General features: G+C 40.8%; 3 protein-coding genes and 1 long non-coding RNA gene across 10 annotated transcripts in view; 3 read left to right on the top strand and 1 right to left on the bottom strand.

Moving 5' to 3' along the window:
• Positions 1–8853, top strand: part of nr1d4a (nuclear receptor subfamily 1, group D, member 4a) — a 153006-nt gene extending 144153 nt beyond the window's left edge. For 3 of the 4 annotated variants that reach the window (XM_057829584.1, XM_057829586.1, XM_057829587.1), the window contains 7 exons: positions 2355–2660; positions 2753–2841; positions 2925–3069; positions 5933–6453; positions 6533–6718; positions 6820–7030; positions 7276–8853. In XM_057829584.1, the coding sequence (XP_057685567.1) occupies positions 2355–2660; positions 2753–2841; positions 2925–3069; positions 5933–6453; positions 6533–6718; positions 6820–7030; positions 7276–7472 (1655 nt within the window). In that variant the 3' untranslated portion in view covers positions 7473–8853. The remainder of the gene's footprint in view (positions 1–2354; positions 2661–2752; positions 2842–2924; positions 3070–5932; positions 6454–6532; positions 6719–6819; positions 7031–7275) is intronic. The other variant, XM_057829585.1, reaches the window with a different exon arrangement.
• Positions 3036–13375, bottom strand: LOC130911918 (uncharacterized). The gene is made up of 3 exons (XR_009062500.1): positions 13234–13375; positions 4205–4290; positions 3036–4023 (listed from the first exon to the last, which is right to left on the bottom strand). It is a non-coding gene; the product is annotated as an uncharacterized LOC130911918 (long non-coding RNA).
• On the top strand, positions 12348–15082 carry mfsd5 (major facilitator superfamily domain containing 5). 4 transcript variants are annotated; one of them, XM_057829593.1, is made up of 2 exons: positions 12348–12458; positions 13132–15082. In XM_057829593.1, exon 2 carries the CDS (start codon positions 13216–13218, stop codon positions 14650–14652), a length of 1437 nt encoding a protein of 478 aa, XP_057685576.1. In that variant the 5' UTR covers positions 12348–12458; positions 13132–13215; the 3' UTR covers positions 14653–15082. The 4 variants fall into 4 exon arrangements, with proteins under 4 accessions (XP_057685576.1, XP_057685577.1, XP_057685575.1 ...); XM_057829594.1 differs by lacking the exon at positions 12348–12458 and adding an exon at positions 12762–12833; XM_057829592.1 differs by lacking the exon at positions 12348–12458 and adding an exon at positions 12784–12939.
• A 2128-nt stretch (positions 15083–17210) lies between these two features.
• On the top strand, positions 17211–23535 carry LOC130910356 (protein lifeguard 2-like). The gene is made up of 14 exons (XM_057827575.1): positions 17211–17345; positions 17893–17983; positions 18086–18106; positions 18481–18569; positions 18682–18746; positions 18871–18924; positions 19018–19068; positions 19152–19191; positions 21584–21621; positions 21805–21892; positions 21989–22084; positions 22352–22405; positions 22484–22629; positions 22782–23535. The coding sequence occupies exons 1-14, from the start codon at positions 17331–17333 to the stop codon at positions 22792–22794; spliced, it is 861 nt and encodes a 286-aa protein (XP_057683558.1). The 5' UTR covers positions 17211–17330; the 3' UTR covers positions 22795–23535.
• The last annotated feature ends 984 nt before the right edge of the window (positions 23536–24519 follow it).

Raw genomic sequence — 24519 nt, 5'->3', positions numbered from 1 at the left:
CCTGATTTGTCTAATGGGACGCGATGCCTCTGCTCATACCTGGTCATAACTAGTCCCCTTTAAAGCACACACTCAAAGGGATACTGTATGACGTTAACGGACTGTGTTTTCATCAACTTAAAGGGTCATTCATAACCATGAACTGCACACGCTAGCCTTCAGGTGGACAGGCCATGTGTTTGGGGCGAGGTGAGTCGATCCGAGGGCTGGGCTTGGGCTTGTCTGTATCTAAGCTGTAGGAGAGGTGAAGTTCAGACCAGCATTTTGTTGGGTCTGTCTGTGGCTCAGGGCTGGCATGAGTCAACAAATCCAGCAACACGTGCTGTTTAAGGGATTATCTCAATGTTTTAGCTCAACAAATACAAGCACACACACTAACATAGAAGTTGTGCAAATGTACAGTATACATTCAACATGAAGTCAAATCGAATAATTTTTAGATCGCAATATTTTTATTAGTAGTATTTCATTGATTTTGATGCCATACGAGTCATAATATTAGACACACTTCTAATACTAAGGCAGCTCATTTGTGTTTTTGGAATCTCAAGAGGTGGTCTAACCAGTCAGGATAGTAGTAATGAGTTGTAAAATTTGCACGTGCACGTGCAGTCGTTTTGACTTATCAACAGGAATGGTGAACACCAACAATCCTTACTGTTTGTGTTGTGTTGCAGTATTCCTGCACACATGGCTTCTCCGATGGAAAAAAAAAAAAACCCGTGACGCGCACAAAGAACTGTTGGTGGCGTGCTCAAGCAGTGGATTGGATGTTTGAAAGCCCAGACTCGGGTTTTGTTGCTCATCTCAACACGGGACTGCGGATTTGTTTCAGGCAGAAACCGTGTCAGGAGTGCATGCATGTGAGGCGGCAGTCAGGTGTCATGCAGCTCTCTGGCGCTGGGCACGGTGCCAGGGGAGAGCGAGCGCGGCTATTATTGGAGCGGAGGAGGCAGCCGAGCCGGCAGACACGTGAGGCCGTGTCTCAGCTCATCCACAACGCATGACTAGCAGTGGAGGGGCGGGGGCGCGCGCAGGAAAGACAAAGCTCGGATGCGAGTAGCTGAACGGGCAAAACATCCCCATTGTGTGCGCACCAGAATATTCTTATTCTTATTACTCTTTTTAAAAAAAACACGCGTCTGGTGTCTCCAGCGAATGTGAGTTCTCGGTTGCCGTGCCACCAGCTGTATTTTTAGCGGGCACGTTTTGTCAGGTTGAGCTCCCCATTACGCCTTTTACACTCATGATGAGGTAATACGCCTCGGCTTCTCACGGAGATTTTCTCTGCTATCCGCCGGGCATATGCAAGAATACATGACATCGCATATTGCAGATTAGTTTGAAGTTTTTTTGTCTCTGAAATTAGGGTACATTTTTTTACATGAAGCAATATATTTGACATCCCCGCGGCCCGCCTACTGCCCATAATTCGTTGGCGACCCTCATTGGGATAAGCGTACTGAGGATGATGATCAGTGCACAGCACCAAACAAAATTGGCTGCTAGAAAAGAGGGTGGTTAAATTGACCACAATCCAAACATTTTTTTTTTTTTAATTTTTTGAAACTTTGAGTCATAAGTGGGAAAAATGTCCATTTCTGTTGTCTTCACTTGGAAGTGATAATTCTCTATCAAATACCATGCTGCAATATGTCCAGGCATCTTCACGTTTTTTTCATAACGTGCCACCACTGTCGATCTATTGTAGTAGGTGTTTGCCAAAAATGGGTACATGACAGTTATTTTGGTAACAATTGTCATGTCTGACAAGAAATACTTGCAAAAGAAGTATAAACTATTATATTTAGAGGGTAGGTATCGGTGACATGATTCTAAGCCATAAAAGTATTTAAAGGAACAGGTTTTTTAAAAATCAGATTTCATCCAGCAACTGCCATAAACAGTTCAATGACAAAAAGAATCATCTCTCGTTACAACTAAGTATTATTAGTAGTTTTTTTCTGGTCAGATTCATAAGATATACGGTTGATCATATTTTGTTTAAGAATTGATAATATAAAGTTTATTCAATCGAAGAACAAGTATAAAATGTTCATATTCACTATTAATTTACAGTATTGCATATTGAGAATAATTAACTGTTACGCCTTATTTTTAAATAGGTTTAAATAGGAGTTGTTCAATTTTGCATTGTTAGGTAAACCAAACCTAGCAGTGTGAGCAGGGGCTCTATTTATGTCTAACTTACACTTGTCCACATTTGCGGTTCAACTCATCAATTTATTGTGCGGTTGTGTCTTCCAAGAGCTGTATATAAAATTTTATATCATGCTTGGCAAGTTAACTAGAAGTGAACGATCTAACCAGTCTGCCCTTTGCCTTTTTTACAGGAGGTGGAGGAGTCATCCTGTACGCAGGCTCCTCCGGAAGTTCAAGCCCTAGCCCGGGCAGCCCCTCCAGCGGGTACCAGACACAGTCACCTTCCTCACATTCACAGCCATCATCACCGGAGGAAGTCACCTTCACAGAAATCGGGGCACTGAAAGAGAGGGCACCTGGATCCACCACTCCCACCTCCAAACTGGTGTTCCAGTTCCCTGAGGTCTATCGAGGCTCTCAAGCAGCCACTCAGCAGAATACCTATGCACATCCGATTGCAGGAAAAAGGCCATGTGGCTTCCACGGCACTTTTACTAGTATGTATTTCCTCACTGTCCCTGTCAACTGTTTCGTGTTACATGGAAATATGGAGAGAACTTTACCCAATACTGTTTTTACTTCTCCACAGAGAATGGTGGAATGGTTCTACTCTGTAAGGTCTGTGGGGACATTGCATCTGGTTTCCACTACGGAGTCCATGCATGTGAAGGATGCAAGGTCAGCCCCTTCAAACCAAGAAGCCACCAAAATTTCCCACATTGTTTTGACGATGTTTCACTCAACATATATTATCATTTTAGGGTTTTTTCCGTCGCAGCATCCAGCAGAATATAAACTACAAGATGTGCGTAAAGAACGAGAACTGTTTGATCATGCGTATGAACCGCAATCGGTGCCAGCACTGTCGCTTCAAGAAGTGCCTGTCTGTTGGCATGTCACGTGACGGTGAGAAACATTGACACACTTTAAAGCACAGGGGCTCTGTGAAGTTCTGTTACTGTGCTCTCATTAGCCAACTCAGTTGGGAAATGGACAGTAGAAATGTAGGTCTGACAGAAAAATGTACCAAGCAAAGTTCTTTGAGGTTATCGTGCCACTAGTTCAGTCCCAATGCTCTATTGCACCTGCCTTATCCTGCAATTTAACTGCCAATGACTCAATTAAAACACTGACAAAGCCTTTTTTTTAATAGGGTGATTTGGCCATTAGGGCTTTATATCACTCTTCATGGAACACTCCATTTATTATGACGAGTGATACATTAAATATATTTAGTGATAAGTGCTGAAAAAGTGTAGACGATTGATTGCAGAATCTCTGAGTTATAACAAAAGTATTTTTGATTTTCCCAGCTGCCAGGATTTTTTTGAGTTGGGCTAAAATTGGAGTCAGGTGACATCACCTGGAACTCTTGCTTTCTGACCTGCTCCTACCACTATATAAGCTTACTGCCCAGCACAATTAGTTTTACCCAAATACTGTACATAATTTTTAATGTGCTTCAGGGGGTTCCAGCAAATAAATGAAAACCCATCCCTAAAATGCTTATTCCCTCCTGTTCATATATTTTTTTATGCAATGTGGGCTTTGTGTAATATGCATGACGTAGCTCCTGTGACCCTCTCAAGGATAAGTGAATGAATGAATGCACAGCATAGGAGACGGCCGGCCACGAGCAGCACTGTGGTGTCCTTGCGGCCAGTAGGTACATCCTTCCAGCAGTGGATGCATATAGTCGGCTACCATACTGCCCAGGCCCCATTAAAGTTCAAGCGAATTGTGGCCGACCGTACTGTTACTGACAGCAACTGCCACACGATGCACCGTGACCGTGTGCTTGCGTGCTTCTTGTAGTCGTTGGTCGCCGCAGGCCGGCTGTTTTGCTTTTGCTAAGCCCCGCTAATGAGAAACATATTTATGTTCATTAATTGACAGCCCTTTTCAAAAATCCATATACTGCTACTGTAGTACTTTCAATTGTCTTTCAAGACCCAAACAATAATATGTTCTGTTACAATATGAACACCAAATTCACAGAGAATAGACCATGTTCTTATCCCATAAAAATACCAATTCTTACCTCTTATTCTTATTCTTCCATTCTTTAGTTATCAGGAGTAGAACACATACAATAGGTTGGTTTCACCACTGACAGCATTTTCTGACCTAAAATTAAAAATAAAACAATATTTTGATAAAAGAAACGTATCACTCAGAACATACTAATGTTTTTTACGAAACCATCTTCCTTTTGGATTCCAGTTGATGAATACAGTACATGGCATTGACTGAGTAAAAATTCTGAAATGTTTTTCTATTACCCTTAGCAGTGTCCTCGAACAATACTTTGGATGAATACTTTTGTTTTGCACACATTCTCCCCCTTGGTCCACGCTACCATTTTCCCTTAGCCCTCCTTCATCTCCCAGTCAGAGAATGATTTACGAGTCCAGGAGCCTTATGGTCCCTGAAGCTATCTATCATCAGGGAAAGTGCTGCAAACACAGGAATTATTTTAAGAAAGTGGAACAGGGTTGACTTGATTATCTTGTGTATGCCTGTAGAACATCATTGGGAATAAGAAAATAATTAAGCCAGTGATGCAGAAAGGTGACATATGCGTGACTTTTTGTTTTGTTTTGAAATCTGTTTGAAGCTAACATCTCTTTGATCGCAATGATTGATCACTTATCCCCTCAAAATCTTAAAAAACTAACTAGGCTGACCTACAAACATACATAATTGGGCTCATAATGTTCTCATACACAGTGACCTAGTTGGTGTAGTTTGCAAACTTTTCTTTTTCTCGCTCAAGTTTGTTTATATGCACCCTCAACTCGATCTTGTATTAAGGTTAGGCCGTTATTTCTGCTTGATCCTGACACTTCAGGTAGAGATGAGTGGCAAAACGCAACATGGTGACGGTAAAAGTAGTTAACTCACCCCTTTTATTGTGGCATTTCTTTTAAGAGTCCTAGACCGCAACCTAAAAACCCACTTTTACTCTGTTTCAACCATTACAAAAACAGGAAAACCACATGCAACGGTCTAGAGCCCCCATTCTATAGATTAGTGCCGCAGGCACCAAGCCCTACAAAAATGGAAAAAGAAGTCAGTTGGCACACACCTCTCACTAAAACACAGCACATCATAATAATAATGCGGGTTCTGTATTGCAGAGACAGAGAAAATGTGTATTTGGCAAACAGCAAAAGTCCAGTAAATCATCTCACATTCATGATATTTTTTTGTGTACACTAGGGAATGTAGAGCATACACTGTACTTTGTCAAGTTTTGACATTGTAAAACTTTGTCGTCACCTCATATAACCCTACCACTCAGGCACTCACACTTTTCACTTCCATGCATGCCCCCCTCCCAAATCGTCAAACTTCATGTTGTTTGTCCCTCCGAGCCCACCTCTTCTCATCCTTTTTCCTGCTCAAAAGCTCAGTACCAGTGACATCACGCTCACGTTGCCCCACTGCCCTACTTGCAAGAGAGGGAGAGGAGGGAGACAGTGGTGGATGAAGAAGAGGATGAGGCAGATGGTAGCAGGGAGTCTATAAATAGCCTCTCCAGCTGATAGTTACCGTGGGAAGAGGGAAGAGGAGAAGATTGGAGAGCAAACTTTGCGTCTTACAATATACATGACACTCCTTGAAAGTCCTCAAACGTTCTGTCAGTTACTTTAATGTTTTGGAAGCTCGGTCATGTATTTTGAGAAACTGTTGCCTTAAAAAAAAGCAATGGAACCAAGCATCTAATACAGATTCTGACCCCTTTGACTGCCTGTGTTTTCTACAGCTGTTCGTTTTGGCCGCATCCCCAAACGAGAGAAGCAGCGACTTCTGGATGAGATGCAGAGTTATATGAACAGCCTAAATGAGTCGGCTGCTTTAGAAATGGACTCATCCTCCGTGAAAGATCTCCCCCCCAGTGAAGAAGACTGCAACTCAAAGGAGGCCATTGGGGCCATCTCCAGAGCTTACCAAGACATCTTCAATGGTAGTGACCAGGAGAGGACAGTCAAGAGGGCTAGAATCACAACTAACAATGTTTCCAAAGATTGTAGTCTCCAGCTGATTTCAGGACAGACCAACACTGCACAGAGTTACCAGTCTTGCCCAGTTTTCCATGACAGCAACCAACATACATTCCACAACATGGACAACAATCATTATACATATACAGTATCAACAAATCAAAATAATCAGCCAAGTGACAACACTCCTCAAAGAGCCTCTGCCAATTATTCATGCAAAACAGAGAATGTCATAAATCAGCCTTCCTGCCCATGGAAGTTGGCTCCAGGAGACAAAGTGTTGGTAAGTGCAGAACAAACAAAACATTTCTTATCTTTGTCTCAGTTGACTCAGAACATTTGTTTGTTTTCCCTCTTTTAAGGCCTGTCCACTTAATGCATGCCCTGTATCTGGGGCAGAGCGCACCAGTCAGGAGATTTGGGAATCCTTTTCTCAGTGCTTCACTCCTGCTGTCAAGGAGGTAGTAGAATTCGCCAAGGGCATTCCAGGATTTCAAGAGCTTAGCCAGCAGGACCAAGTCATGCTGCTTAAATCGGGCACCTTCCAGGTAGCGCATTAATCATAACTACTCTTGAGACATGCTTTGCCCTGATTTCAAAAGGCAGAAGTTGCTGAAATAAACATGTTTTTTTCCCCCTGGGCCCTTAGGTTCTGATGGTGAGGTTCTGCACCTTGTTCAATGCTGCAGAGCATACGGTGACATTCTTGAATGGCCAAACGTACTCCTTGTCTACTCTGCGTGCTTTGGGCATGGGCTCTCTACTGGATGCGATGTTCGACTTCAGTGAAAAGTTGGCTTCCATGGGGCTAGAGCCTGATGAAATGGCCCTCTTTATGGCTGTGGTGTTGGTATCAGCAGGTGAGAAATGTTCACCGAGGGGCATATTGATGATAAATGAATGACATGAATGAATGACCCTAACCTACGGTAGTACCTTGAGATACAAGCAAAGTTAATGACAAGCGTCTTGAGACAAATTAAGCGAATGACAAGTTTTAGTAACAAATGTAGTCACGTAACAAATTCAATTTGTATCACAAGACCGCACGCTGACCGCATTTAACAGGCCACATCATAACATAAGCATGCTCTGCTCTCCCCAGATCGTTCTGGCATCTCAGACACACTTGCTGTTGAACAGCTCCAAGAGGGTCTCATCTGTGCTTTGAGGTCACTGATTACTCGGCGGCGCCCAGATGACACCTCGCTCTTCTCCAAACTGCTCCTGCGACTGCCAGACCTTCGCACCCTCAACAACCTGCACTCTGACAAACTTTTGGCCTTCCGCATTGACCCTTGAGCAAGCCATTTATACAACGAGAATAGCAGAAAAACAACACACACATTCAAAAACATTTTACCTTCCAAGGATGGAACTTTTGTTTTATAAGAGAGGAACAAGAGTGCAATTTAATGTTTTTTACGTAAAAATGTAGCAAAAATAATTTTGGTCCTTTTCTCAGTTGGGATAGGTTTAAATCTACACAATGTCAGGTGCGCACACAACATTGCAACACCTCAAGGGCGGGATTTAGGCGGGTGCAACCAGGCTAGAGGCCCGGTTTGCGGGTGTAAAGTGGTTGGGTGAGGGGATGGTCAAACAGAAAGGTAAGATGATATGCAGAGCTGTAATATACTGTTTAAGTTTAAAATATCTCTGCCAGTCCCCCCGGCTTGGCCAGTTGTCTGGAAGGTCTGCAAAAAAATTCCACTTGCACCCCACACACGACTGTCATGAGGAGCCCACGAATAATTGTCCACTAGCACTACCCCACCTCCTGTCAGACGATCCACTCGGGGGCTTCGGTTTATGCTCATCGCACCCGGGCCGTGTTCACATTTGCTCCGCCACTGCAACACCTCTGGTATATGAGAGGGAAAAAAATCCAGTAACCACGTTCATTGTGCATAGTCGATGTTACCATTTTTCACAAATCATTTTGTGACTCAATCTTTATTAGCAGTGAACTTCAGAGTAACACAGGCCAGACAAATATCATAGATCCATGATGTTAGGGACCATTTGTGATGGCATGTTGTGAGTTAAAGGGAATGTGTGTATAACATCTGAAATTTTGTCTTTCACTGTTTCACCATCCACGATAATACTGGAATACCATTCATCTGTTGTGTCCCCTGCACACAACATTGTTTTTGGACTAAGTATACAAGCTATAAATAGACTTCAAATTATTCAACTAAAACATTGACCTCAGTATTCAAAATACCTGGTGTGATGAAAAGTCTTTTTGCATGTTTTGTAGTTGTTATCCGCCCCTGTAAATACTGTATTATGTTTATGCAAATGTGACTGAACAGATATAATAGTTTGGTGAAAATAAGAATGTTCTGCTGACCTTCCAGTATGAGGTGGGGGTTGGGTGTAGGGGGCTTTGCACAGGAGAACAGTGGTAGGGATTCAAAATGGACATTTAAACCACTGCCTGCATTAAGATGATGTAACCAACCAGCAAAATCCCAAGAATCACCAGCAGTCACTCCACATGCATCCTGCACCTGCCCCCAATGTTTGTCATACAAACTAAAGTGATATTTTAGCGTGGGAGATCTTATTTAATCGGTCATCTCACTGATTGCTCGAGTGATTATGGCTGATTGAGCACTTGTTGTACATTTTGTAAATCTTTATTCTTTAATAGAAATGATATAAACTTCAGATTGTGTATTAATTACTCTGCTTGAGTGTCTTTTGTTTAAAAATCCATCTATTTTTTTTTTCATTTATAGTCACCATCTACGAAATATTAAATATAACACACTCTCAGTCAGTCTTTGATTAAACTAGAACCGACACATGCTTTTGAAATGTTGCCTGAATTCATTATTAAGACATAGAGTTGTGATATGGATATCATTGTTTACAGGGACAGTCGAGAGAAGTCAATGTTCTTATTTAATTGGGCCAAAGAACGGAGTGTTGTTAACAAGCCCACCAAATTTGAATTAATATAAAAAATTGTAATTATTTTTAATAAAGATTCAAAATGGGAAAAAATTAGGCCAGGCCATCTGGTCTTAGATGTTGTAGGCATCTCCGCTGACTGTGCTCAAACCAGGCCACGCACAAGTGCCAGTTTTTTACTTTCGACCATAGCTTGTTATAACGTGGATGATACTTTGTCTAGATGTTTCCTATGTCTCCAGAGCTTATATACCATGCCAGTGAAGCTTTTTCACCACGAGGAGAAGCATCTCTCTCGACAGCCAGGCTTTGCAAGAGTGAAACAGTTTTCCGTCAGCAAGTAGCAACCCTGGGAAGCCGCAGGAAAGCGGTGGCTTGCGCAGCAGTTGTTAGTAACTGCATACAATTCACTTGAAATTCAGTGAGCCCTTGGTATTGTTGCAGCCGACTGTACGCATCCATTGCCTGCTGTCGTGAAAGCAAGGACCCCCCAACTGCAGGGACCCTGCGGTGCTAATCGCAGCCAGCCTTCTGCTGTGCATTATTACCCAAAATCCATATTACATAACGCACATTTTAACCCGACATCAAATACAGTGGAGCAAATAAGTATTTAGTTAACCACCAATTGTGCAAGTTCTCCTACTTGAAAAGATTAAAGAGGCCTGTAGTTGTCAACATGGGTAAACCTCAACAATTAGGGACAGAATGTGGAAAAAAAAAAAAACATAAATAAAATAATATTGTTTGATTTTTAAACAATCTATTATCAAATTAGAGTGGAAAATAAGTATTTGGTCACCTACAAACAAGCAACATTTCTGGCTGTCAAAGAGGTCTAACTTCTTCTAACGAGGTCTAACGAGGCTCCACTCGTTACCTGTATTAATGGCACCTATTTTAACTCATTATTGGTATAAAAGACACCTGTCCATAATCTCAGTCAGTCACACTCCAAACTCCACTATGGCCAACACCAAAGAGCTGTCAAAGGACACCAGAGACAAAATTGTAGACCTGCACCAGGCTTGGAAGACTGAATCATCAATAGGTAAAACGTTTGGTGTAAAGAAATCAACTGTGGGAGCAATTATTAGAAAATGGAAGACCTACAAGACCACTGATAATCTCCCTCGATCTGGGGCTCCATGCAAGATCTCACCCCGTGGCGTCAAAATAATAACAAGAATGGTGAGCAAATATCCCAGAACCTCACGAGGGGACTTAGTGAATGACCTACAGAGAGCTGGGACCACAGTAACAAAGGCTACTATCAGTAACACAATGCGCCGCCAGGGACTCAAATTCTGCACTGCCAGACGTGTCCCCCTGCTGAATAAAGTACACATCCAGGCCCGTCTGCAGTTCTCTCGAGAGCATTTGGATGATCCAGAGGAGGACTGGGTGAATGTGTTATGGTCAGATGAAACCAAAATAGAACTTTTTGGTAGAAACACAGGTTCTCGTGTTTGGAGGAGAAAGAATAATGAATTGCATCCAAAGAACATCATACCCACTGTGAAGCATGGGGGGGGGGGGGGGCATCATGCTTTGGGGATGTTTTTCTGCAAAGGGACCAGGACGACTGATCTGTGTAAAGGAAAGAATGAATGGGGCCATGTATCGAGAGATTTTGAGTGAAAATCTCCTTCCATCAGCAAGGGTATTGAAGATGAGACGTGGCTGGGTCTTTCAAACAAACACACAGCCAGGGCAACCAAGGAGTGGCTTCGTAAGACGTATTTCAAGGTCCTTGAGTGGCCTAGCCAGTCTCCAGATCTCAACCCCATAGAAAATCTGCGGAGGGAGTTGAAAGTCCGTGTTGCCCAACGACAGCCCCAAAACATCACTGCTCTAGAGGGGATCTGCTGGAGGAATGGGCCAAAATAACAGTAACATTGTGTGAAAAGCTTGTGAAGAGTTACAGAAAACGTTTGGCCTCCGTTATTGCCAACAAAGGGTACATAACAAAATATTGAGATGAACTTTTGGTATTGACCAAAAACTTATTTTCCACCATGATTTGCAAATAAATTCTTTAAAAAAACAAAAACAATGGGATTTTCTTTTTTTTCCCCCACATTATGTCTCTCATGGTTGAGGTTTACCCATGTTGACAATTACAGGCCTCTCTAATATTTTCAAGCGGGAGAACTGGCACAATCAGTGGTTGACTAAATACTTATTTGTCCCACTTTATATTTTGGTGACTGGGGTTGTCATGTATAATGCTAGAAATTCAGCAGACCCTTGACAGAACCACTGCCAAACAGGATGCATTCAATGTCAGCCTCAAAAGTACGAGGAACCGTTGACTGCAGGGCAGACATGTCCAAAGTCCGGCCCGGGGGCCAAATGCGGCCCGCGGTCAAATTTCATCTGGCCCCCAGCCTCTGTCATAAAATCAATTACGTCTGGCCCGCACACAGACTTAATAACTTGGTCAGCAGTGTTGCTACCAGCATATGAAGTAGCTTACACACTAAATGCTGCTCCTCATTTACCCACTAAAAGGCAGCAGCAGTCTAAGCAACATTACCCCGTGTGACACTTCCAATTTTCTAAAATGGCGACAATCAACAAAAAATAGAAAGTTGACTGCGACGGCCGACGCTTCAAGGATAGGTGGAAATTGGACTATTTCTTCACTAAAATACGCAACAACTCGGTCTGCCTCATTTGCAAAGAGACGGTAGCTGTTTTTAAAAAGTTCAATGTGAGGCGATAATACCAAACAAGACACGCTGACATGTACAAGATTATAGGGAAGATACGCAGCGAGAAATTGAAGCAACTTGAAGCTAGTTTAATTTCACAGCAGCAGTATTTCACAAGAGCCCGAGAGTCAAAAGAGAGCGCCACAAAGGATAGTTGCGAGATTGTTGAAATTATTAATTTAAAAAAATAATAAAGCAAATTTGACACACAGAATGGCTTGCTAAAATTTGCTTAAATATATTGTTCTACGTAAAGGACGTCAGCCAAGGTCAGCCCCCCACATTTTTACCACACCAAATCTGGCCCCCTTTGCAAAAAGTTTGGACACCCCTGCTGCAGGGCCTGCCAGCAACGCAGAGTCGTTGCTCATGGCAGCGTTACAAGACAAAGCCCAAATAACATAAAATAAGTAAACAAACAAGAGATTATGTTTGGGGGGGATGTGGTCGGTATATTTTGGTGGCGAACAAATGAGGAAATTGCAGCTGTGTCTAATTGCCACTGACGACGCTTAGCACTATATAGTAAGGAGGTGGACCGGAAAGCAGGTATCCTGGTGACACCAGCAACCCTTTTAACTCATTCCTGGTGACACCTGCAACCCTGTTAAGACCCACTCAAAAAAATATCCTACTCTCTGATGAGGTGAAAAATAAATTCTTTCTATAATTCTGCAATTAATACATAAATTCTATCATGCTGTGCACGTTTTTGGCACATATCTCCTTACATATTTAGCTTATTTTGAAACAAATCCTCAAAATGAAAGTTCTTTAAACCCTATATTGAAATAACATGCCTTTCAGTTTCTGTTTTGGTGAAAAGCTATATGAATATATGACTTGAAGATAAATGTTCACGTGAGAGTTTATCGCTCAAGATGTTTTCTTAGAATGTATCAAAAATTGAATCAAGTTTCGAGTAACAGCTTCCTCACCATTCACATCTAGAAAACAATGTGTGACTGCCTCCTAGTGGCTAAGTACGATACCCGGAAGCGAACGCTACCCGTCCATATAGGCAAGCGCACTCTTTTTCTTCCTACAACAATTCCACTGACAATTTACATGCCGAACGACATGAGCTGCTCTTTCGTATTACAATGGTGGATCCGACTCACAGCTCGGTAAGAAATATTAAGACCGCAAATGAGGAATTGAGTCGCTGACCCTACTAGCCAGTTAGCATGGACGCTAGCTTCGGCTAACAACACAAACAAGTTATTCGTTATTGACTGACTCACGTGCACAGGTACTACTTTTAAATGTGAACTATTTTGTAAATGTAAATATCTAACATTGTCGTTTATCCACAACAGATGCTGGGAGTGAAAAGGAATGGAGTGATAACCATCCCAAAAAAGCAGGTTTGAGGTGAAGTGGTCGCAGCAGTGTGTCACACCATGATGGTGACGGCGTACCTTGCCATAATTGTCCTGCTCGCCTTGTGTGTTGGTCTCGAGCTCACGGCACGTCGTCTCAGCCCACCTGCTCAGACACAGACTGCTGCAGCCAACCCAGCCTTCCGTCGCTTCCAGAGCATCTTCCTCCGGGCCTACCTCCTGGCCCTCTGGGCAGACTGGCTGCAGGGTCCCTACCTATATAAACTCTACCGCCACTACAGCTTCCTGGAGTCCCAAATAGCTATCATCTATGTCTGCGGCTTAGGCTCTTGTGTGCTGTTTGCCCCTTTTTCCAGCTGGCTTCCCCAAGCCCTGGGCCGCAGACATACTTGTCTCCTGTTCTGCCTGTCCTACTCTGCTTGCTGCCTCACTAAGTTATCCACAGACTATTTTGTGTTGATCATCGGTCGCATCCTGGGTGGTCTGTCTACATCCTTGCTCTCTACCACATTTGAGGCTTGGTATGTGCACCAGCATGTCAACATTCACGATTTTCCCAAGGAGTGGATCCCCAGCACCTTTAACAAAGCTGCCACATGGAATCACGGGCTCGCCGTGGGAGCTGGCCTGGTTGCTAACTTGCTTGCCGAGTGGCTCCACTTGGGCCCGGTAGCTCCTTTTCTCCTGGCCATCCCCTGTTTGGCGTGCTGCGGCTGGGTTGTGTTGACGGACTGGGGCAAGGAAGAAGCAGAAGGCATACCTGAAGGGGATAAACAGACACCGTCCTTAGGAGGTTTGACTCGTATTTCTGCAAAGGCCCGTTTCTCCCGCAGCTGTCATGATGGGCTCCGGTGCCTGCTGTCAGACAAGAGGGTCATGCTTCTCGGTGGGGTGCAAGCTCTATTTGAAAGTGTCCTCTACATCTTTGTTTTTCTTTGGACCCCAGTACTCGACCCCCATGGACCTCCGTTAGGGATCGTTTTTTCTTGTCTAATGGCCGCCTCAATGGTTGGCTCCTTAATGTACCGCCTTGCCACCTCCACACACTATCATCTGCAACCCGGGCACGTTCTCTGCTTGGCTGTTTTAATGGCGTTCTTCTCTTTCTTCATGTTGACTTTTTCCACCACGCCTGGCCAGCCGAGACCTCACGAATCCTTCTTTGCCTTCTTGCTGCTGGAGCTCGCTTGTGGCCTCTACTTCCCGGCTGTCAGCTTTCTGCAGGGCAGGGTAATCCCAGAGGAGAAGCGGGCTGGAGTGCTGGCCTGGTTCCGCCTCCCTCTAAATCTACTGGCCTGTATTGGGCTATTGGCGCTCCACGGTGAGGTGTCAGGGACAGGTGGAGGGGAAGGGGGCAACGGTACTAGAAACATGTTTGGAGGCTGTGCGCTCATGATGCTGGCCGCCTTGATGGCTGTCGTCAGTCTGTTCACGCTTGGCAGAAATGACTCGGACCTTAAACTGGAGGGAACAAGAGCAGACAGTGAAATGTACTGAAGGACATAAGTCTGTATTTACTCACGTGTTTCATTTCATGACTCATGATTTTTTTTTTTTTACTTATAAATGATGCAAAAGGTCAGAAAATCAATTGTGATATGAAAAATGTTATCAAGTACTTCTGTGTTGTTGTTTTTTACCTGCTGCCAATGTACAAATGCAAAATGGCCATTTCTGTTCGCTAATTAAGGTTCCAAATAATTATATTTAAATTTCTTTACTTGTTACAGTCCATTGACATTGAGACTTAACAAAGGGTTTCATGTGGACATCGAATTATTTTCCCGATTGTTGCCTCTTTGAAGCATTCCCAAATACAGTTATACTCATTCATTCAGTGGGTCAACTTACTTGACCACTCCTTGTTTTATGAAGATATCTGGGAAAGTTGAATAATGAAGTTTGCCAATAAATCTGCTGAATGAGAGTGGTGTGAAATTAGTTGATTTGCTGGCAGGGTAGCTGCTATTTTGCTACCGGTTGGTATTAAAACAATGAAATGCATTTAACTTGGTTACTACCAAATACGAATGAACAATGTTGTCAATGAGGTTAAACTGCTCATAACTAAAGAACGAAAACTTTTTCTGATGAAAGATGGGAATCTAATCTTTTTGTAAATTCTGTGGTCATATAACAATATTCTGTGGCACTTGAAAGAACGGTATTGCCTTGTGAAATGATTTCTGGTAGTGAATGAGTGGAGGTGTCATGTTGTTAGAGATAATATGAATGTATTGCTTCTACGACTCATGTAATCCTACGATATTGATGTAAATCTGAACAAATTATCTGGGGCCACTCTTCATATGGGGTAGATTTAACAAATAATTTTAGGAACTTGGAATGCAGACTTTGATTTTCACAATACGTGAAGTGTTTATGCACTGTACGCCTACACAGAAATGGATGGGTTGAAATTGTTCCCATCAGAAACAATCTGAATTTTGGACTAATTTTTCACCTTTCTCGTGATACAAATTCAGTTTGAAAAATACAAATTCAATTAACATTTTTCAAGTAATTGGTTGGATGTGATAAAGATATTATCTTTACCAATCAGCAAATTCATTTTTGACTATGTAACATTTACCTGGGTGAGCACATAAATGCCAAATATTAGGTGAGTAAAACATATGCACAATCAATTGGTTTGTGTGTGTGTGTGTGTGGGGGGGGGGGGGGGGGGGGGGCGTTCATAGAAAGTAGAAATGGTAACAACTTTGGAGACGTGTGATTTGGAATTGTTAAGTCTCGTAGACACAGCTTGGGGCAATGTTTTTAACTATTCACAGCAAATACTAACATAGGGTGAATGGTTCACATACATACTAGTACAGCACACACAAAAGACAAAATACGGGAAATAGATCAGGGTTGTTGTCTTTAACACAGTCTGTATTGTTTGCAGTCTTTTGGTCCTTATATCCTTGGGATTCAAAGAGAAACTTAAATCGTCCAGGTACAAAGAAAATATTTTTCCAGAGACATAAAAATTTGGTCTTTGATTTGCATTTTACACTATGAATATTGACTATTGCTAGAATTAACAGGAGATTCACGACATATCTTTCATTTCTTTATGGTTGCACAGGCCAAACAATAAATGTCTAAAAATCATTTTTAATGATGGCTTAACTTTGGAGTTGATAAAATTATTCAGGTCTACCTAAAAGATGTGAGTGTAGGTACACTTCCAAAACAAATGGGAAACCGTTTCCTCTACATTTGCACAAAAAGGACACAATGTGTCAATATCAATTTTAAATTTTGCCTTTGTTGGCTTTACAGGATAACACCAATGGAGTACTTTGAGTGTAATTTCTTTTACTTTGTTTCAGCTCGGGCAATGTTTTTCTGAGATGCAGATTCGATTCTGACGTCACGTTTTTCTATATTGACAAGAAATTGTGAATATTATTTAGATTTAATATTTCTAATATAATCTATATTTAATATTTTAGATTAAATATTAAGATATAATATTATATTTTAAGATTAGAATTAATCTTTAGATCGGGATCAAACATTAGTGTTTCCCTTATTATTTAGAAACAAATATTTAAGTTCCAAAATATTGTTGTAAATGTGCAAAACTGTCATAGCTAAATGTGACGAATGTTGCCGTTATTGTCAAACGGTGCCCCATATCCAGCGCCCCTCGCAAGGATGAGTAGATCTCATCCTGAAGTGATTGCGTAGTTGTTGTTATTTTTGTTGTTTTGTTTTGTTTTGTTTTGTTCTTGCAAAACGCGTTAGTCAAAAAGTTGAAATTCATTAAGTGGAAAAAAAAACAAAGCACTGATGGAAAGGCAATTTGTGAGTAAAACTACTTGGATTTCAATTGAAATTTAGATTACATCCATTGAGTGTGTTAATATGTTTGCGCTCCGTATTATATAATAGCGAGGGGTTGTTGTTGTTTTTTTTTGGTTTGTTTGTTTTTTGTTTTTTAGTGGGTCCAAAATAGTTATTTTCGACGTCCCCTGCAGACAATTCTCTATTCTGGATGTTACTATAATATCCCTGTGTAAGGGAGGGAGAGCTGCGCGCACAATCTGGTGCCGCTGTTCTTTCGGATTGCGTCACAAAACAGGCACCATTGCCCTCTCGTTCAGCGGTCACTTCTGTCCAAGTGGCGTGCGTGGAACGACAGTAGCAGACTGGACAGAACCATGACACTGGGCAAGGTATAGCTTCGTCGTTAGTTTTAATGGTGTAAGATTACATATTTTGAACAGTCACATCTCCATAATAACCAACCTCATCACTCATAGTCAACTCAAAATAATGTGCAGTTCTCTCCATATATGTATAAATGTATGTTTGTTGAAAGTATCAGAACAAGTCCTGTTGTTCATTACTAAACAGACGGCATGGCAAGTTAACATGTTGTGCCAGTGTATATCAGTTTACTTCTGTATCTCAATCTATTCTGTTTGTGACCTATTGTGCAACAATAGAGGAAATGCACTGGCCAAACATTTGGTACACTGGCCCAACTATGATACCTGATTATTATGGTAATCTTTCAACGATATATAGTCTTTTTATGCCAGTAGACTGAGAGCTGTTTCTTATATTTTGCTCACCCATTTTGAATAAATTGTAACATCTTTGTGATGGGAGACTTATTCAAACAGATTTTGTATTAGAGTCTGATAAATGCACTAAACTGTTTAGATTTAATACATCCCTATCAAGTCTGTCTGTCAACACTCCAAATTCTGCTTTCAGGCCTCACCCACTAACAAGACTCCTGGTGACTCTTCCACTGGGCAGACCTCAGTGTCACCTGTTCCTCCCAGCTATGAGGAAGCTACTGCAGGTCGGCCTGTATTTACAATTAGAATCCCTTTAACACTGAAAATTATTATTATAAATTATTATTATAATTTGTGTGTGTTTTTTTTTTTTTTTTATTGTGTAGGTGCACCAAAGATGGAGGCTGGTGAGTACATTTACCTAATATCTTTGTTTTATATTTTGAGTGTTCTGGGAGGGAGGGGGGTGGAAGTACAGTGGTCTAGATTAGAACTCGGGTGGCCAACATACAGTATACATGCAGTTTGCTTGCGGACCATCTCTCAGTCAAAAATTGAAAAGAAAAAAAAAGAATATCTGTATATTACTAAACTATAAATCACAATATAGTGACTTTTAGTTATTGTTGCTGCAGTGTGGTTGCTCATTTGTGTTGTGGCTTTGTGATATGATAGTGGATGATGATGCATTTTTGTCTCCCTATGCTGGTTGAGTTGGCCACTGCTGCTCTAGAAAATTAGTGATTGCACATTCATTCTTGTTTCATATAATCAATTATAGGCACTAGTGAGTCTCGCAACAATGATGGTGAGATAGTAACACAGTTCACTTGGGATGATCAAAACATCCGAAGGGTCTTCATTCGTAAGGTATCCCCAGCTTTCTTTTCGAGGTTATCAAAGCCTGTGACACATGAAGCCTCTTTTTAAAAAAAAAACCAACAACAACAAAAAAAAACGATCTGTGTTCATGTGATTCTAGGTGTACACCATCCTGTTCATCCAGCTCTTGGTAACGTTCTCAATCGTTTCTCTCTTCACTTTTTGGTAAGACAGCCGTTTTCTACTACTATAGAAAACTATATACTAATACTATATTTCCAAATAAAACAAACATCGAGATCCTTGATAAAACTTGCAGTATTAATTTACACATAAAACGCATTTTTAGTGATCCCATGAAGTACTACATTCAAACAAATCCAGGGTGGTATTGGGCCTCTTAGTAAGTACATCATATAGTAGCATACGGCCTAGTCAGCAATTATCTCATCTTTATCTCACTGCCTTTTCCCCTAATGTTCTTTTTCTGTGGCAGCGCTGTATTTTTCGTTACATATCTCACTCTGTCTTGCTGCACCGCACTGAGGTAATCACACAACATCAACGAGTTCAGAACTCCTCGCAGACATTTGTCATATCGTCATAACTCCCATCTGCTTACTCATATAGGAGACAGTTTCCATGGAATCTGATTCTGCTTGCCATCTTTGTAAGTACACAGTTAAAGATTTGTTTTTAAACAAACTTTCCTTTAAAAATGTGTTCATGCAGTATGGATGACTTTTTCTCAACTTTTATTCTTGAAGCAAATTGTTTGTCACTTATACAGTCGCTATGATTGCAGTGTATCGCAGGAATTAAATGCCGTCTAGACTGGAGATCGACCGATATGGGTTTTTCAGGACCGATACCAATTATTTGTAGTTAGAGAGGCCGATAACCGATTTTTTGTAAAAGAATTGGCATAAAAAAATTTTCATACGTAATGCAAACACTGAATTTTTTTTTTTTTAAATGGCAAAACATGTTTATTGAATCACACAAATAAAAAATAATAGCTCCAGAAGCACCCAAATTTCCTAGACTCAGAAACATATCCTATATAGTTGAATAAAATGTTAAATAAATAGCTCTCTGAAAGTTTTACATAGAAAGAAAGCCCTGAAGAACTTGTCTAATGCTAGGTTCATACCGCAGGTCTGAATGCACAAATCCGATTTTTTGTCATATCTGTTTTTCTGGTGTGCCCGTTCAGACTGCCTTTGTCCATTGAGCCCGTTCAAGTATCACGCATGCGCACTAATTCGCAGTTCGAGATACAGTGACGAAAATGACCTGCATGTGCAGGAGCATCAAAACAAATGACCACACATGCTGGCTCAACGTCATTCCAAGGTGATCATATTTTGATTTCCAAAAAGAGGACACATATAACAGACATAAATAATTCCCGTTTAATCTTATATTCAAAGTTTCTATGGATCGATAGCATGCACGCACTGCCCGTGCGTGACACACACATGTACGGACTCTCGGCCGTGTAAGCAATCTTGAAATATTGCTCACATGGAGCAGAGAGAAAACCGAACATTCTCAGGCTTATCCTCAACCCATTTTATTTTTTCAAGACGGTTATCAAGCCCGCTCCTTCCCCGAAAGCCAGGTTTAAACTAGGAGCTAACGCTAATAATTCACAGCTGCACCGCTACGGTAGTACCTGTCTATCTCGCTCTTTGATGACGTAATTGCTGCATGAATTCTGATTTGGGAGACTTGCAGCTCAGACCGCCGCGACATTCTGGAAAAATGTGACCCAGATCGAATTTAAACCATATACGCCTTGAAAAGGCGAAAAGGCGCATTACAGGTGTAACTCCATTTACCATTACCATTTAACCAATCAGAGGACGGGGTGTATACTAGTGCAGGAAACAACAGGCAGGAGAGAGAGGCACGGCTGTATCTGAGCCGAAATAACCCAATTTTAAATTATTTTTTTCATATCGGTTGGTCAGATTAAAAAAAGGCCTACTGTAATTTCCCGAATACAACGCACACTTTTTTTCGCCAAAATCAACTTGTAAAATCATGGTGCGCATTATAAACGGGTACATGGATGGAGACAGAAATATATATATATTACATATATATATATATAAACCGATTTTTTAAAATTGACACGGCCACGTTGTGTTGAAGAAACCTATGCGGCGACCCGTTGCCGACCATTACGGTACGTTACGTCACCATTTTGTTTCGGTAATACTTCACTCTAAACAGCCGAATGATTTCATCTGTGTTAAATTCTGCTTTTTTTCACTCTTCATAAAGCACAGAATTTAGTTTCTTGAACTCATTTGAGTCGACGTTTATTGCAGCTCCGCAACTCGGACCATAACAAACGTAAGCACACACACTTCCTGTGTCCGTCAACTATAACGGTCCCTCGGGAAACTCAAACCCAAATAACAATAGTTCCTATTGTTGCTGTCGTGTTGACAGCGATGAGCTCTCACGGATTTCCGACTTACGTTTTCACTTTCATTTTAACGTATCAATCCATGGAAGAAACATTTATTCATCATGATGAAACGAGCAAGTTATACACCAGCCTTTAAAAGAAAAGTCACATCTGTTTTGTTTTCTCCTAGAGTCTGGTAAGTTGGAGAAGTTGTCAAATCATATCATTACCGTAAATATTGTCAGTTTATGGTAATGTTTTGAACTACCAATGTGCTATGCATGTGCTGAGTTTCACCAGTCAGTAAAATGACATTTCTGTATCTGTACACGAGCTCTGTTTTCTTGTATTCTTCTATTTATTGGTGCTAAAATTAGGGTGCGCGTTATACAATACTTTTCCCTAGATTTTACAAGTAAATTTGGGGTGCGGATTATACACAGGTGCGCCTTATATTCGGAAAATTACGGGATGCTGATTTACATCAAATTTCCAAATATTGGCGCCGATAATGGGCCCGGCCGATAATCGGTCTATCTCTAATCTAGACGCATTGGTTTGAATAGCTGCATATAAATGAATAAAAAATAATGAACAAAAAACAACCACAATAATAATTATAGGTTATTTTCTGTTACAGACCCTCTCGCTCTCATATATGACAGGGATGTTGTCGAGGTACAATGTAGTCTTTAAGTTATATTTTTCTGTAAACCTGTTTGTTAAACTGCTTACAAAAAAGAAATCTAGAGTTGTTTCTTTATGAATATACATATACATACTGTACGCACAATGGTATAGCTCACAGAGTGACTGTTCTATCTTCATCAATGCAACCTGACCAATATCATCAATATCAAGCTTCTACAACACCAAGTCGGTAATCATGTGTCTGGGCATCACTACTGCAGTCTGTCTGCTTGTCACAATCCTCAGTTTTCAAACTAAGGTCACAGTATTACTTTTTGTTCCTTTTAATTAGCGTTTGATGCAACAAACACAAACTAGTATTGAGTAAAAACATTTTCTCAAACTCTCCATTCAGATTGATGTGACAGCATACAGAGGAATGCTCCTTTTATTTTGTATGGTCTTGTTCATCTCTGGACTGGTACTTGCAGTTGTCCTTCCTTTTCAATATGTAAGTATCGGAAGAGTCACAAACCTATAATGAATAGTGGCAGGACTAACTATTACTGTAACTTTTGCCTTTGATAGAAATTTGTAGTAATATCTTATACTGTAATGTCTGTAAAGTGAGTTAGAATTAATTTTAACCAACAGAACAGCTTTCCTTGGATGACATGTACAGTATATTATGATATGATGGTTTGAAACTGAATTTGCTAAAATGTTTATTCTTATTCCACTAACACAACATTGGGTACTTGTAATTTATGGAACTTAGGTACCCTGGTTGGACACTATTTATGCTGTTTTGGGAGCTATATTATTCACCATGGTAAGTTCCAAGTGGAGATCATGTGGTGTGTAGGGCACGTGAAAAGAGCCATCGATTTAATGTGTATTGCCTTTGTAGTTTTTGGCATTTAACACCCAGCTCGTCATGGGTAGCAGGCAGTACACTATTAGCCCAGAAGAGTACATCTTTGCCATTCTCAGCATCTACCTGGACATCATTTACATCTTCTCTTTTTTCCTCCAAATCGTAGGAACAAGGCAGGAGTAAGCAATACCCTTAGTCGTACAAATTTTAGCACTAGGTAATATTGGTCAGTTTCGCATTTTGGTTGAAATGTTGACAAATCTACGTTTTAATGCCAATATATTTTCTGAAATATTCATATTACTGTGAATCATTTGTGAATCTTGTGCAGTGAACTACTGTGAACTATGGAATATCAGTCAGAAGTCGCACCCAGCAAGTCATCTCTCAAATACTGTTTTATGGAGATGAGAAATAACACAGCCAGTTGAAACCCTCTCCTTGTTTGTGTTTACAGTAGCATCTACATGTTGTATTACTACACAATATGCAAAGATCACAATAATTAAGTCTTCTACACCAAAACCCAGGCCACTGCTGCCCTAGCCAGCCTTGTGCATGAAATAATGAAGCCAACTCAGAGAGGAAAATCATCTAATATGCACTACAGAAAATGGAAGAATGGATCGCTGTTTGTTAATTCTGATAATTTGGTTATGATTGTGCCACTGTCAAAGAGTGTATATTTTAGGTATTTTTCTTTGTCTTTCTATGACAGAAGTAATGTATTAGTGCAAAGAATTATGTTTATTTTAATATCTGAATAAACTGGAGTTGGATTACACTATCTTGAGCACAGTAAAATATGTGAATACTCAATCTGAATTTAATTCTATTGTTTTACATTATTAACATGAATGTGTACACATTTGTTACTAATTTGGTCTTCCACCCACAACAATTAATTAACCTTGAATGACCTCTGAAGTTTGTTTTGAGGATTTTGATTCAATGATAGAGAATTTAAAGAACGATTTGACGCATGTTTTGTTACCTACTGAGTTTCAAATACAGGATGTGAACAGTTATGTATTGTAACGTGACCAGAGCTGCTGCTGATGAAAACTCTCACCCAGGAGCTTCACACGTGGACTGATGCTTAACGTCAAAGCTGCAATGCTCCTTTGCTCGTTCATCTCTGATTGCATCACAACCAGCAGTCACTGTTTTGTACAGCCGATGTGCAATCACTAACTTATGAAGACTTTGGTAATACTTTTTTAACTGTTGTAATTTTAACGATTCCCAAACATTATACTCATTTGCAATTACATTAGTATGAAAAAATGTATGGCAATTGGTATAAGATGGATTTCTTTGCATCATTGAGAAACCATGAGTCTGAACGAACAAAAAAAATCACGTGGGGTTTTTCAAGAGTCCATTATCAAACAGCTTTTACAGTATTTAACATCTATATGCTTCAAATAGATTATGGAACATTACAATATGTCCTATTATACGTAACTATGCAGATGACATAGAATTTCAGGGTTCCCACATGACCATGGTCCCTTAGTCTCGTTGATTTATTGTATTCAACATTAAATGAATGATGAGCCAGAATTGTTCTCCAGCTAAATCTGTCAGGGCTTGGGGGCGAGTGAGCAGGCGAGGAACAAAAGAGGACCCAAATGTAGCGAAACAAAGATGTGCCCAACGGGCGTTGGTGTGAAAATGTTTAATAGAGGTGACCAAAAACAAAGTACAAACTAAAGATGCGTACTGCGATACTGATGCTGCATCAACGCATGCGTCCAACTCACTGGGCCAAGTCTCGTCTCGGTGCACATTTTGGTTATAGAAAAAAATCATGTGACTGATGCAGTTGCTAAATCGTTTGCTAGCGAGCTCTCAAATCGTCCCAAGGAAGTGCATCTGCCAGCCACCAATGGGATGAATCGTATCAAAATAGAATTGAACGGAACGCCTTTATCATAGTATACAGAGTACAATGAGATTTAAAGCAAAACTACAACTTCTGAAGTGAAATCCCCCCAACTCAAACCATGAAATAATGCAGTAAAGGAAAAAAAAGAAAGTTCAAAGGTCAGTGCTCATCTTGGCTC

The sequence above is a fragment of the Corythoichthys intestinalis genome, chromosome 2, assembly GCF_030265065.1.
Source record: "Corythoichthys intestinalis isolate RoL2023-P3 chromosome 2, ASM3026506v1, whole genome shotgun sequence".
Taxonomy (NCBI): domain Eukaryota; kingdom Metazoa; phylum Chordata; class Actinopteri; order Syngnathiformes; family Syngnathidae; genus Corythoichthys; species Corythoichthys intestinalis.
Note: the sequence above shows the minus strand (reverse complement) of the source record. Positions and strands in the feature narration are given on the sequence as shown.